Below are 15,255 nucleotides of genomic sequence, written 5' to 3' on the forward strand. Positions count from 1 at the left end.
CCTATTGTCTTTCTGTTTTCCATTTCATTAAATTCTATTCATACTTTCTAATTCTTTTCTTTTGCTTACTTTGAGTTTAATTTGCTGAGGATTTTTTCCTAGTTTCTTAAGGTGGAAGTTGGGCCACTAACTTGATATTTTTCCAGTTTTCTAGTATAAGAATGCTACAGACTGGATAAAGAAAATGTGGCACATATACACCATGGAATACTATGCAGCCATAAAAAAGAATGAGTTCATGTCCTTGGCAGGGACATGGATGAAGCTGGAAGCCATCATTCTCAGCAAACTAACACAGGAACAGAAAATCAAATACCACACGTTCTCACTTGTAAGTGGGGGTTAAACAATGAGAACACATGGACACAGGGAAGGGAACAACACACATGGGGGGCTGTCAGGGGGTGGGGGGCAAGGGGAGAGAGAGCATTAGGACAAATACCTAATGCATGTGGGGCTTAAAACCTAGATGATGGGTTGATAGGTGCAGCAAACCACCATGGTACATGTATACCTGTGTAACAAACCTGCCCATTCTGCACATGTATCCCAGAACTTAAAAAAAAAAAAAAAAAAAGAATGCTATACATTTCTCTCTGTGACTGCTTTGGTTGTATCACAAAATTATTGGCATATTGTATTTTCATCTTTATTTAGTTAAAATATTTACTAATTTATTTTATACTTTTTTACTTGACTTATGGGTTATTTAGAAGTATGTTGTTATTTTTTTAAAAATATTTGGGGAATTTTCCAAACATCTGTTATTGATTTCTAATATATTTTGTGTGATTTTAAAAACTACATTTATTTCTCTTTTTAAAACATTTTTTAAATGAGATAAAAAATTTACCTTTATATGGATCATTTCTAGTGTTCTTCATTCTTTTATGTAGATTAAAATGTCTATGTGGTATGTTTTTTTCTTTCTCTGGTATCATTTTTTGCACTGGTGGTCTGGAGGCAGAACTCTCAGTGTAGACTTTGAGCTCTTCCAGATCAATCCCAACCACATTTCTCTCTAGAATTATTCTCTATAGACTTCATCAAGATCGCTATAATCTTGTCAGTCTCCAACTGTGCTTGTTTGCCTCTCCTTGAAACTAAATCTTTCCTTCTAAGACCAGCACAAACCTACCCCCTATAAGAAATCCTCCTCAAATGTCTCTCTGCTTATTATCAACTCTTATTGCCAAAGTACTTGTGGTTTGTTTCACAAATAGGATGTCAATTGTATTATTCAATAATGCTTTGCTTTCATTCATCTTGTCTTTCCAGATAGACTATGAAACACCTTGAAAGTAAAGAAGTGTTTTGTGCTTCTGCACACAGAGTGGTGTAGTTTCTTTAAATTGACTATTTCTGTGGCATATCAAGACATGACTGGGTCGAATAGCATGATTTATTTTATTGGAGATATGAGGCTAACACATTTAATTAAATAAGCTAATTATTTGTTTCTAAATTATGATTTTTAAAACATGTGTGTGTTTTGTGCTTTCTAGGAACAAATTAGGGGACATGTCTTTTTTTTTTTTTTTTTTTGTCTGTGTCCTAAATAGTTTGGGTTTCCAAGAAGCAGATCCTGAGACAAGAATTGGAATGCAGGCAGCTTGCATAGAAAGTGAAAAAAAATCGGCTGGGCATGGTGCTTCACATGCCTGTAATCCCAGCACTTTGGGAGGCCCAGGCAGGTGATCACCTGAGGCCAGGAGTTCGAGACCAACCTGCCCAACATGGCAAAACCGTGTCTCTACTAAAAATACAAAAATTAGCTGGGCATGGTGGTAGGCACCTGTAATCCCAGCTACTCGGGAGGCTGAGACAGGAGAATCGCTTGAACCCTGGAGGTGGAGGTTGCAGTGAGCCAAGATTGCGTCACTGCACTCCAGCCTGGGCGAGAGAGAGACTCCGCCTCAAAAAAAAAAAAGTGAAAAAAATCATCAGTAGGGTAAGGCAGCAGTTAGGACAAATAAAGGGTGGGTTATCAAGCCAGCTACCATGGTGGGAAGCTAGAGCTTAATCCCACTGGGGAAGCTCTGGAATCCTTAGAGTCAACTAACCCCAAGACCAAGGGAGTTGGTATAGAAACATACCAAATCTTGGCAGTCATCAATTGAAGGTGACTTCCAAGGCACATTAATTTCATGGCACTTATGGACTGCATTTCAACGAACAAGTGGGCTTCAGGAACCAGAGAACCAGTGAAGAAATGCATGCACTCGTGGTAAGAAGTTAAGCAGCTGTGTACTAAATTGATTAGGGCAAGGGGATATGGGCAGGGCGCCAAGAGCACCTGCTACAGTTGGTTTAATTGTACTTTTTTAGAGGATTTTCTTCAACTGTCCTCTACATTAAGGTCTCTAACAAAACCTGGCTACTTTCCTAGAGGCTCCAAAACATCAGGTCTCCAGCTCATGCTTAGTACCAACAGGTGAATCTTATGTCACTCAGACACCTTTATGAGAAGCTTCCTAACCAATATGTGATACACACCCAACGAGGAAACAGGTACTCTCGTACATAGCTGAAGGGAGGACAAATGTATAACCCCGATGGCAATGTATAACAAAATTATGTAGGCATCTGCCTTTAATCCAGTGATCCCACTTCTAGAAATCTTCTAAAAGATATACTGCCACAAATATGAGCCAACATACACATCTGAGGTTATTCACTGCAGCAGTTTCAGGAATAAAATATTGGAAACAGGCCGGGCGCAGTGACTCACGCCTGTAATCTCAGCACTTTGGGAGGCTGAGGTGGGCGGATCACGAGGCCAAGAGATCAAGACCATCCTGGCTAATACGGTGAAACCCCGTCTCTACTAAAAATACAAAAAATTAGCCGGGCGTGGTGGCAGGCACCTGTAGTCCCAGCTACTCGGGAGGCTGAGGCAGGAGAATGGCATGAACCCGGGAGGCAGAGCTTGCAGTGAGCCTAAATCACGCCGCTGCACTCCAGCCTGGGCAACTGAGCAAGACTCCGTCTCAAAAAAAAAAGAAAAAATGATTGGAAATAACCCAGATGGTCATAGGACAGTAGCTGAACAAACTGGTGGATATGCTAAGTGAAATACTATCCAGCTGTAAAAAAGAGAGAGAGATATTTCTAGGGCAGAAAAGCTATAAAAGTTTGGGAAAACAACTGGAAAAAATATTAAACATGGATGAAATAGGCCATGTGATAAAAATCACTGTTAATTTTACTTGGTTGAAATAATGGTAATGTAGTTGTGTAGAATGATGTCCTTAATCTTAGGAGGTACCCGAGGAATTTAGGGGTGAAATCTCATGATGTCTACAAATTGGTTTTAAATATTTCAGAAAGAGAGAAACAGACAGAAAGCAAATGTGGCAAAATGTTATTACATTTTGAATCTAAATACTGGGTATATGAGTGTCTACTATATTATTCTTTTAATTTTTCTATATGTTTCAATATTTCAAAATAAAATGTTGGAAAAATCATATATAATCAAAGGATATATTATAAATTATATTAAAAATTAAAATGTATTATTAAAATTATATACATATATTAAAATTATATACAGATATATCAATTCATATGTATGTATGTATTAAATTATGTATTTAAGAATAGAAGCACTTTTTAAAGGACAAAGTAAGGCATAATAATTTATTTTCATTCTATCAAACACAATTCCATACTAAGTCATCTAAACACACTTGTTGATGCTTATGCGTGCACACACACACACACACAATCTCCTTTAAAAGTGCCGTTTAACATGCATAAGGACCCCCAGCATCTCGTTAGTTGGAAGAACGTAACATATTTTGTTTGCCAAAGCTCTGAAGGGCAAAGATTTACTAACACTGGCCTTTTTTGGGCAAAATTTCAACCCTCTATTAGAAACACAGGTAAACATGGCCAGAAGTTGTTTTTTCTGTTAAGTATTTGAATTCTTGGAAATATGGCCATTTGCAGAGGGGAGGAGGCAATGCTCTTGTCCTCACTTTTCCATTTACTTCCTGTCTTTGAAAGTGCAGTTTTCAAATCTTGCTTAGCGCTCCCCATTTGCTGACTTGGGGATGGTGCCACTGTGTCCGCACACTCGTGGTTCTCAACCTTGGCTGCATATTAGAATCATCTGGGGAACTTTGGAACTAGTATTGATGGCTAGACCCCACCACAGACCAATTGACTCAGAATTTGTGAAGCCATTCATGTAGTATTTATTAAGTGCCTACTGTATGCAAAGGCCACTGGGCACCCCAGTACTAGGTCAGAGGTTTGGGGGTGATAGTCAAATATGACTGTGACTTTGTTGTTGTTCTCAGTTTGAGCCCAGGAGAAAAAAAATACACAATTTGCCTAATTCAAGGCATGCCATTAGCACAACTTAGGTGTGAAAAAAGTCAGACAAATTCGTGAGATAAACCGAATCTAATCCAACTACAGGTGTCCTTCTGATCCCTTTAAGAGGTGTGACATCTCACACAGTAAAACTGTATAAGGATCACAGAATTCTGTCAACTCAAATCCAGTAGGGAAATAAGAGGTTTAGAAAGAATTCCCTGAGGACGTGGAGGATCCAGTTGAAGGTTCTTCATGTCTGATGGAAGATTAGACATGGAATCTTGCTATGTTGAGCAGGCTGGTCTCAAACTCCTGGCCTCAAGCAGCCCTCCCGCCTTAGCCTCCTAAAGCACTGGGATTATACTTATGAGCCACTGCGCCTTGATGGAAGATTAGGATACATTTAAGGGAGCCAAGGACATGCCAACACCCACGAGGCTCTGAAGGAACAGAGCCCCAAGCAGATGGCTCCTGTTAGACCACATAGCTAGGTTATGAAACGTGTTGAACCCAAATACGATCAGCCTCCTCTAATGGACATGAACCTGGGGCTCAACTTGTTGGCAAGAGTGAAAAAAATCACCTTGGTAGACCCAGTGGTATGGTCATGCTGGCTTGCGAGAACTGATTGGCAAATTTTCAGGGAACCAGTTGCAAAACACGAGCATTCTTAAAAATTAAAAGGTGGCCGGGCACGGTGGCTCACGCCTGTAATCTCAGCACTTTGGGAGGCCGAGGCGGGCAGATCACGAGGTCAGGCGTTCGAGACCAGCCTGGCCAACATGGTGAAACCCCGTCTCTACTAAAAATACAAAAAATAGCTGGGTGTGGCAGCGTGCCCCTGTAGTCCCAGCTACTCGGGAGGCTGAGGCAGAAGAATCGCTTGAAACCGGAAGGCGGAGGTTGCAGTGAGCCGAGATCGTGCCACCACATTCCAGCCTGGGCAACAAGAGCGAAACTCCATCTCAAAAAAAAAAAAAAAAACCTAAATGATGTAAATTTACAATGAATAAATTATATTCAGAATAAAAGCAGTAAATACTCCAAATTCATCACTTCCTAATTACATTTGTACATGTCTGTGTTCAGTGCCACTGGGGTTATTTTTGCTGTTGTATCTGCATAAGGAGAAACATGTCCAATGCTGCGCTACTGTGCATACTCTGCGGTCACACTGGTAGCTTGATTGGCCATGGGGGGGCATTAATGCCACCAAAATTGGCAAGTGTTAACAAATCATAGCCTTTCTTTCTTTAGGGGTGGAAGCAGGGAGCCTGTTGTTAACATTTACTAACACACCTACACCACTGGTATTGATAACCAGAACAAACAAATCTTGGTCTACAGGCACCCATGTCTCCTGAGATGGAAACCCCTACTTTCTTGGACCAGTTTGTCTCCTTAGTGTGAAAGTGTTTGTTTTGTGTCTTAATCTTGGCAAGGTTTGATCCCACCACTACATTTATTAATGTTTTGTGTTAAATTCTGGTATAGAATTTTTTTATTTGTCCTCAACATTTATTATGAAAATTTCAAACATACACCAAAGTTAAAGAAACTTTATAAAGAACATCTGTATATCCACCGCTTAGATTCTAACATTAAACTGTTTTTTGTTTGTTTGTTGTTTTTTTTGAGACAGAGTCTCACTCTGTCACCCAGGCTGGAGTGCAGTGGCACAGTCATAGCTCATTACAGTCTCAACCTCCTGAGGCTTAAGTGATCCTCCCACATCAGCCTCCCAAGTAGCTGGGACTACAGGTGCACACCACCATGCCCAGCTAATTTTTGTATTTTTTTTTTTAGAAGCGGGGTTTTGCCACCAGGCTGGTCTCAAACTCCTGGGCTCCAGCAACCCTCCCACTTCGGCTTCCCAAAGTGCTGGGATTACAGGCCTGAGCCACTGCAGCCAGCCTCTAACAAACATTAAACTGTATGTGGTATCGTCCAATATCTACCCCTCGGTGTATCCCTCATATAGCGGTTTTATAAATTACTTGCTCAATCTGTATGTAATTGGTATTATTTAGATAATATGACATATTAGAGGATCTAATAGGTTAGTACTAAGATTCCAATATGAAATACATCAAAGCATACTTGATTTTCAACTTTAAGTTGAAACCATGGTGAAAACAGCATTGACATATTTATGAAAATTTAAGACTCAACATATAACCTTGATGTATTCGATAAACTAGAATTATTTTAAAATAAGAAAGATTTTCTTGTTATAACAATTATTTAACATAGTTTAAATGTCTAAAGCATATCAAATGTAATAACGCAGCTTAAAATGTAAAAGGATATGTAAATAACTTGTTTGTGTTAACAAAAATTAATCAGGGACCTCTATGAAAGTAGATTAACTTACTAGATTTATAAATGGAATAATAAACTATATAAAATAGAGTTGACCTTAATAACTTAACAAAAAGCTAGGTTTTTGGATTTTGAAAGTCAAATGAAATACTACACACACACACACACACACACACACACACACACACACACATAAATCCAACCAAGTAGCCAGTCTAGAAAAGCTACCATCACAGACACCAAAAAACTCACAATGACAAGTAAACTATGATCACAGCCCTAGGACTGAACCAGAGAGGCCGGGGAGGGAGAGAAGTGTTTGTAGGGTCCAGGGAAGATACTCGAAAAGAAAAGAAATGCAATAATCACGACTATCAAATGCCTATTGTGTGCCAGGAGGTGGATGAATCACTCCACGTTCATTGCCCTCTGAAGCCTCACAACTAGGTCTGCGAAGCGGATATTTTCAACCCCATCTTACAGATGCCTGCAGAGAGGCCAGGTGGCTCAAGTGACAAAAGTAGTGTTTCTAAAACTGAACTCCTTGCCTTCCCCTGTCCCCAGACTTTATTGTATAAAATATCTTTAACATTTAATGGGATAATATTTAAATGACTTTAGAAAGCTAAATAATTCCAACTAAATCATGAAATAAAGCCACAATTCAGCCTGGGCAATATGGTGAAACCCTGTCTCTACAAAAAATACCAGATGTGGTGGTGTGCACCTGTAGTCCCAGCTACTCAGGAGGCTGAGGTGGGAGGATCACTGGAGCCTGGAAGGTTGAGGCTGCAGTAGGCCATGATCGCGTCATTGCACTCCACCCTGGGGAACAGAGACAGACTCTAGCTCAAAAAAAAAAAAAAAAAAAAAGCTACAACTTGGGGGTGGTGGAGAGTGGGGGTGTTTTGCAGGTTCAAATTAGGGCATAGAATTAGGTAGAAAAGACCAGGCACGGTGGCCCATGCCTGTAATCCCAGCACTTTTGGGAGGTCAAGGCAGGTGGATCACCTGAGGTCAGGAGTTCGAGACCAGCCTGGACAACATGGTGAAATCCTATCTCTACTAAAGATACAAAAATTAGCCTGCCATGGTGGCACGCACCAGCAGTCCCAGCTACTTGGAAGGCTGAGGCAGGAGAATTGCTTGAACCTGGGAGGCAGAGGTTGAAGTGAGCTGAGATCACGCCATTGCACTCCAGCCTGGGTGACAGAGTGAGACTCTGTCTCAAAACAAAAAAGAATTAGGTAGCAAAATATTGAGAACCCAAAGGGCAAGGCCTCTCCCTGTATCCTTCTTCTCAGGGAGGGACATTTTTAAGTCTCCTCAAGGGTCCAAGCCAGCAGCCTGCGATCTTGTTGTCCTTGGCTCTACCCTCTCACAGCCTCCAGCACCAGCCAGGTCCTACCGTTTTGCTCCTCGGTAAACCTATGAGTCCATCCTCCCTCGTCTTCCACCCCCAGGCTCTCTCTTCCTACCTGGCCTGAGTTGCTGCCACGGTTCCTGCCTGTTCTCCCTGCCTTCTGCCTCCAGCATGGCCCCAGTCTTCAATCTCCATAACTAACTCATGTGTTGACAGGTTCACTCCTCTCCAATCTGCCAAGACAAACCTGTCAACACATAAGTTAGTTATGTCCCTCTCCTACTTCAATATGCAAAGTCCTAAGTCCTTCACCGGGCACAGGAGGCCTTCATCACCTACCTCTCCCGAGGCCTCCACCTCCACCTGTGTCCTCCTCAGGCCCTACCTCACCTGCACAGCAGCACTCAAGGTGGTCCCAGAGCCCTGTGAGCTCTTTGACCCTAGGTGTGTTTCTCCCTCTTGCTCTCTCTCTTCCTATGGCCATCTCCTTCTTACCCTGCAGGGCTAGGCTTGAGCAGCCCTCCTGGTCCCCTGTCTGCATCAGTTTCCCCCTCCTCCGTGACCCTGGGCATCCGGCACTTCCCTCCCAGCAACGATCACACTGTCCCTATATCTCACAAAACTCTGAGCTCCCTGAAGGCAGTATCCACGTGCTATCCCCTGTTTATTCCCAGTGCCTGGTGCAAAACCCTAACCCATCGTAGATGTTTCATTACTGTTTGTGGCCTGACCATCTGAATGAAAGAAGCCAAGGTGTGGCCGTAGATATCTGTCTGATCCCCAAACACCTGTTCCTCCACTTTGTGCAGCCTCTTGCACTGCACTTTGAAGGAAAGTGAGCAGATGTTGGACAAAGAGGAGGTCCTCAGGGAGAAGAGCAAGAGGCCAACGAGAAAGTACAGTGCAGAAGGATCCTGGAAAGAACACACGTGGAGAGAAGTCTGAAGCATGGATTTGTTTGTTCATCCAAAGAACCTTTCCTGGGAAGCCATGGGGATTTGCGGACCAGTTACTGTGGTAGACCCTGGGGATAGGGCAGAAGTGCCTGCATAGACCGTGCTGACCGTGTATCAGGTTTTCTCCTAAGAAACTGATGTCTGATGACTAAATTCTCACAACGTCACATGTAGCAAATATGATCCCTGTGGCATGAATGAGGAAGAAGAGGCCCAAGGAGATGAAGTAACTTGCACCAGGTTCACAGCCAGGAAGAGCAGAGTCTGGATATGAATACACAGACTGTTCCTCTGAGCATGCCACAGAGCTGTGGAAAATCCCAGGGATAAGGGACGTTTCATTTCCCCTTTTGGGGGCTCATTAACATTCTTAGTATTTGGAATGGAAATAGGGCTGCCTGACCCTAGACCCTATGCTATGCCACCCCCTCAAGGCACACAAGTCCCCTGTCACCAGTGGATCTACATTCTGACGAGAGGGCTAGATAACAAACAAGCAACAGTGAATTTCAGGGAGGGGCAGGTGCCATAAAGGAGTCAAAGTGGTGAGTGGTGGGTGGTGTGTCGGGGAGATGTGGTAGGAAAGCAACCACAGAGGGCACTCTCTGGATTAGGTGACCCTGGAAGATCTCTCTTTGAAGGAGACATTTGGACTGAACCCTGGATGGTGAGAAGGAGCTGGCCACAGGGGAGCTGGGACAGGTGCTCCAGGCACGGGGAGCAGCAAGCGCAAATGCCAGGATCGACCCTGGTAGTCTGACTTCTCTTAGGATTTTGCATGTCAGCCTAGTAGTGGAAGAAATTCCATGGCCGCCACTAGGGTTGCTGCTTTGCGGGGCCTTTCTTAGCTTCCCCGGGGAGAGGCGCTGGAGAAGGCTCTTTGTGTGGCCCCTGGAGCCAGCAGGCCACTGGGATGTCCCGAAGGAGGGTGGTTTGGACCCTGGATGCCTCCTCACTGAGCTGAGCAAACTCACGTTTTGCTTGAAGCTGTGGTTCTCGGAGCATTCGGAGTCATCCTGCCAAATATCCGTGGCGTTCTCTATGGTCTGCCAAGTCCCCTGAGCCAAGCAGTGTCTGTAGGCCCTTCCTGAGCTCTCTGAAAGTAAACAAAGCTCTGGGGGAAAGGTCAGAACACACAGCCCGTTCCCCTGAGCTTGCCACAGAGCTGTGGAAAATCCCAGGGAGAAGGGATTTTCATTTCCCCTTTTGGGGGCTCATTAACATCCTCACTGTTTATTTGGGATGGAAAGGAAAACATGGAAGCTTCTCAATTTTGTAACTCACCATGGTCTGCTAATGTCTGCTGTGTTTACCCAAAGCCTCTGGAGTTAGAACAGCCTCTGGTGACTCAGAGATGTTATAAGCCCTCCAAGGTTCAGCCCAGCTGGGAGACGCCAATCTGGGCTCCTGATGCCTGCTAGGAGAGGCATCTCTTCCTGAGGCTCATGCCATGAAGAAGAGAAAGTGGCGGGCACGTGGCTGACAGACTGGGGCTGAAGCCAGATGCGCCATCCATGCATGAGTGTGTCTTGGGCCTAGCTCTCCTAACCTCTAAGCCTTCCTGTGTTTTCATCAGGAACTGGGGATAATAATTGGTACCAACTCTCCATGATTTGGGAAAGGATTAAATGAAAGTGTATGTGAAAACGATGAGACAAATCCCTCTGCCCATACAGACTGCCATTGTGACTCAGTCACATCTATCCCAGGAGACTCTCCCAGAAGGTCCTCCACCTGGAGGATTAGAGGCTGGGCTTGCAAACGAGAAGTCGAAATCTGTTGGTCCTTCCTAGTCCTGGCCCTGAATATCATGGGCCAACAGTAACTGTCTGCTGAATTTAATGAATGGACAACCAAAGGGTATAGCCCCGTGCTCCCCTGACAGCTTTGCTAGGTAGGGTGTCTAATTGACATCTCAAACAACACACTCCAAACCACACTCTTTTTCTTCTTTTCAAAATCTGCTCCACCCACCCATTTTACCACCTCAGTGGATGGCAAACCCGTCCTTCCAGTCCCCCGGGCCCTAAACCTCAGAGTCACCCTCCCCTTCTGTCTCTAATAGCCTTCCTCAGGTCCTCTAGCTAATCTGTCATCCCTGCCTTCATCTGTACCCAGAATCTGACTGCAACTTTCACCTCCTGCCTCCATCCTGTGGAAACACCACCTCCCACCGGGAGATGGGACTCCTCTGACAGTCCTGCCCCTCACATCTGTGGGCAACCCAGCAGTCAGAGCCAGCTGAATAAAATATCAGCCACATAGGCCGGGCATGGTGGCTCACGCCTGTAACCCCAGCACTTTGGGAGGCCGAGGTGGGTGGATCACCTGAGGTCAGGAGTTCAAGACCAGCCTGGCCAACATGGTGAAACCCCATCTCTACTAAAAAAAAAAAAAAAAAAAAAAAAAAATTAGCCAGGCGTGGTGGTGAGCACCTGTAGTCCCAGCTACTAGAGAGGCTGAGGCAGGAGAATCACTTGAACCTGGGAGGCAGAGGTCACAGTGAGCTGAGATCACGCCATTGCACTCTAGCCTGGGTGACAGAGGGAGACTGTCTCAAAAAAAAAAAAAAAAAAATCAGCCACATCATGTCACGCTTCTCTCCAAATCTTCCAAGGGCTTTCTGAGAAAAAGTCTTCTGGCCTTTCACAAAGCCCCCTAAGACCTGGCCCGTAACTCTCTGCTGTAACCTGTTGCTTCTCTCCCCTCTTCACCACAGCCACGTCTGCCTCCTCCTCTTCATGGAACAGGCCAGGCATGGTCCCCGCACAGAGCCATTGACCTGCTGTCTTCTTCCCTCATGAACACCCTTCCTCTAAAACCTTTGCCTTCTTTACATCTTCACCAGAATGTCACCTTGCCATCGAAGACTTCCTTGACAACCCAGTTTACAGCTGCAACTCATCACCCCACTCCAACCCTCCCATCCCTTCCCTTCCCCATCTTGTTTAACATAGATCACATTCGAACATAGTCTGCACTTATTTATGATGCTTATTGATAATTGTCTGTCTCTCCTGCGAGAATGTGAGCCCCACGAAGAGAGAGATCTTACTCGGGTTTTGTCACTAATATATCCCAAGCACTTAAAAATAATGCATGGCATACAACAGGTGCTTCATAAATATTAGTTGAATGAGTGAATGGTAAGAATGTCACTTGACACTTGCATTGTCTGTACTAGCCATAATGCTTTGTGCTGGGAATGCAAAGATACGAATAGGGTTCAGCTCTGGCTGGGGGAGTGCAAAGAAAAATCGCCATAAACAATTATAAATGCTAAGACAGAAGACTGCATAGGTATAAAAGAGGCCTCAGAGGCCGGGTGCGGTGGCTTATGCCTGTAATCCCAGCACTTTGGGAGGCCAAGGCGGGAGGTTCACGAGGTCGGGAGTTCGAGACCAGCCTGGCCAACATAGTGAAACCCTGTCTCTATTAAAAATACACAAATTAGCTGGGCATGGTGATGTGCGCCTGTAATCCCAGCTACTCGGGAGGCTGAGGCAGGAGAATTGTTTGAACCCAGGAGGCAGAGGTTGCAGTGAGCCAAGATCAGCACACTGCAGCCTGGGCAACAGAGCAAGACTCTGTCTCAAAAAAAGAAAAAAAAAAAAAAAGAGGCCTCAGAAAGGCAGAGGGGAGAGATCTGTAGTTGAGGGGAGAGGTCTGAGAAATCTTCTAGAAGGAGGAAAAGATTGAGCTGAGAATTACAAGGGGCTTTATAGGCAGAGGAGCACGGCCAGAGCCAGTGAGGCGGCCTCCTGGGCAGGTGTGCGAGCCAAGGTACTGAGTTGCAAGAGCTGGACCAGGTGCAGAGCCTGGGAGTTGCTCATTGGGCTGGAGTGCAGGGAACTCTGAACGTGGGGGTGAGTGCTAACGACGTCGGCAGGGCCAGGCAGCAGGAGGTCTTGCATGCCATTTGTAGGGGTCGTGATGGGGGGGAGACAGAATGTGAATGATACTTTAGAAAGCTTTTCCAAAGGTGCCGGAGGGGGCCAGATCCGAGGCAGGAACTGGTGAGGAGGCCGTGGAGAAGCAGCAGAGGGTGCTGGTGAGCCCACAGCAGTGAGGGATGGAGCGGGGGAGGAGCCAGAGGACCTGGCTACCCACAGGTTGAGATGTGGGCTTGGGTGGGGCCAGGTGGACCCTGAGACCATTCCTTAGATGGGGAAGAGAAGGGGAGAAGGAGGAGGAGGAGAAGGAAGAAGAGTTTGTTTTCCTCTCCTCCATTTTCTACTCCTCTCTGTCCCTCAGTTTCTACTCCAATTGATGACAAGTCTTGAGCATTCCGCTTCCAACATTTTAATCTTTCTCCTTCTCTCCGTTCTCTTGCCCTTGCCCGAACCAGACCCTTAGCATGCTGTTTTCTGGGACACTGCAGTAGTTTCCCTCCCTGGTTCCTCCATTCCTCGGTCCAATAGCTACATGCTCTCAACGCCATTCTCCCAGACTACAACTTGTGCTCCATTTTTATGCCTTAACACCTTCTGGGACTCCACATAATCTTCCTCTACAGAAGAAAGCTTGAAACCCTAGTGACTAACACCCAGTTTCCTTCGTCATCAGCCCCCAGCCTCAGTCGTCAGTTACAGCTTCTGTTTGCCATCAGGCACTCAGTGGCGCAATCTGGGCTCACTGCAAGCTCCGCCTCCCGGGTTCACGCCATTCTCCTGCCTCAGCCTCCGGAGTAGCTGGGACTACAAGCGCCAGGCGCTCCCTCTTCTGATATTACCATGCCCCTTCCTCTCTCCCATCTCACAGGGATTCTCCTCCACTCTGTGCATTTGCACATGTTCTTCTCTGCGCCCTTCCACGGTCTCCACATTCTCTTTTCACTGCAGGGATCCATTTGGATCTAAAGACTTAATGCACAGAATGGCGGGTGGAAGAGTAATTTCCCACCTTTTGCAAATCACACTCCCTTCACAGTCCAGAAGCCCAAAACCTATTTTTTTTTAAAGAGGTTTTAATTTAACTTCTTTGTAAATGTGGCTTTTTGAACACTTCATTTTCTCTTACAGTGGAATGGATCTGTGTTTTTAGCTCTTGGAAAGGGACAGGTAGACAGTGAGCAGAGAAGTAGGGATCGGCTCCACATGCTACTGAGAAGTCCAGGTGTTTGGGGCCTCAAGACTTGAAGGAATCCAAGGGGCTCCTCCCTGGATTCAGCTTCAGCTCCTGCGGACCGAGCAGCAGCTCTGCGACGCACCCTGTGAGTGCCTTCTCATTGACTCCTCTGAGTGACCTTCAGAACTAGCAACTCTCCTTCCCTTCATAGATGAGGAAGTGGAAGCTCAGGGGGCTGTGGGAATTTGCCCAAAGTCTCCAAAGTGTAAAATAGAGGAACGGGGTCTGACCTCGGGGCTCCTGACTCCACACCCAGTGCTCTTTTCCCTCACTGAGCTGCTCCCAGAAGTACTGTGCCTGAGTCATTCAGAGCCCTCTGATCCAGCAAGTTATCTCTTCCACCCTCCCTAAAATCTCACATTCTCATGCTTCTTGGGCTGATTCCAACTGGATTTCATCAGAGAACACTTCCATAAAATAGGTCACTAACTCTCCCACCCAGAAATGTATCTTCCTTCTAAACACTCTCTCTCTCTGCTCTAGAGGCTCAAAACATTGAAACCAAAGTTGCACGATGGGATGATTTATCGGGCGGATATTAAATACAAAAGGCTATCATCTTACCCTCTCAGAAGCTGGTTCTCACCTTGTTTTGCCTGGAGCTTGTAACCACTTATGTTTCCTGAGAATAGTTTTAGTTGTCCTTATATTTGCCGGTGGTCTGTGGTCAGAGGCAACAGGAATCTAACCCGTAATCACCTCTCTCCTCTTCCAGAATAAAATAACCAAGAGGTCGGGCTTCTGGGGCCGGTAGGGATGGGATATTATCCTGAGTAATGTTTACTTCCTTGAAACAGCATCAGAGCAAGCTAAGTGGTTAAATTCTCCATCCAAGTCCCATGGGAGTTAAAAACACTAACCGATTGGCACCTCCTTTCGATGTGAATGCAAAGGGTTCTTTGAAAATCCTTCCTTCCCATCTAACAAGCCAAAAATTGTGTGGAGGTTAGCATCCCAATCTTTCTCCCCGACCTGTTTCTCCTCTCCATGACAGTGGCCATTCTTACCCCCACTGCAGCCAGATTTAGTGGCTGCTGGATCTGTACTCTAGAAGCTTCAAAGTAGGAGAGCTACTTATTTGTAAGATCTAAAAATCAAAACAATTGAACTCATGGACATAGAGAGTAGAAGAATTGTTGCCAGAGGCTGGGAAGGGTAGTG

The 15,255-nt window shown here is 45.2% G+C and overlaps 1 protein-coding gene across 1 annotated transcript in view; it reads right to left on the reverse strand.

The window, feature by feature from the left end:
• The window catches only part of GLP2R (glucagon like peptide 2 receptor), a 67,116-nt gene that overhangs the window by 40,161 nt on the left and 11,700 nt on the right, over positions 1–15,255 (reverse strand). The window contains exon 4 of the mRNA XM_003274673.3: positions 9,942–10,063. Coding sequence (XP_003274721.2) covers positions 9,942–10,063 — 122 coding nt within the window. The remainder of the gene's footprint in view (positions 1–9,941; positions 10,064–15,255) is intronic.

The sequence above is a fragment of the Nomascus leucogenys genome, chromosome 19 (assembly GCF_006542625.1).
Source record: "Nomascus leucogenys isolate Asia chromosome 19, Asia_NLE_v1, whole genome shotgun sequence".
NCBI classification, from domain to species: domain Eukaryota; kingdom Metazoa; phylum Chordata; class Mammalia; order Primates; family Hylobatidae; genus Nomascus; species Nomascus leucogenys.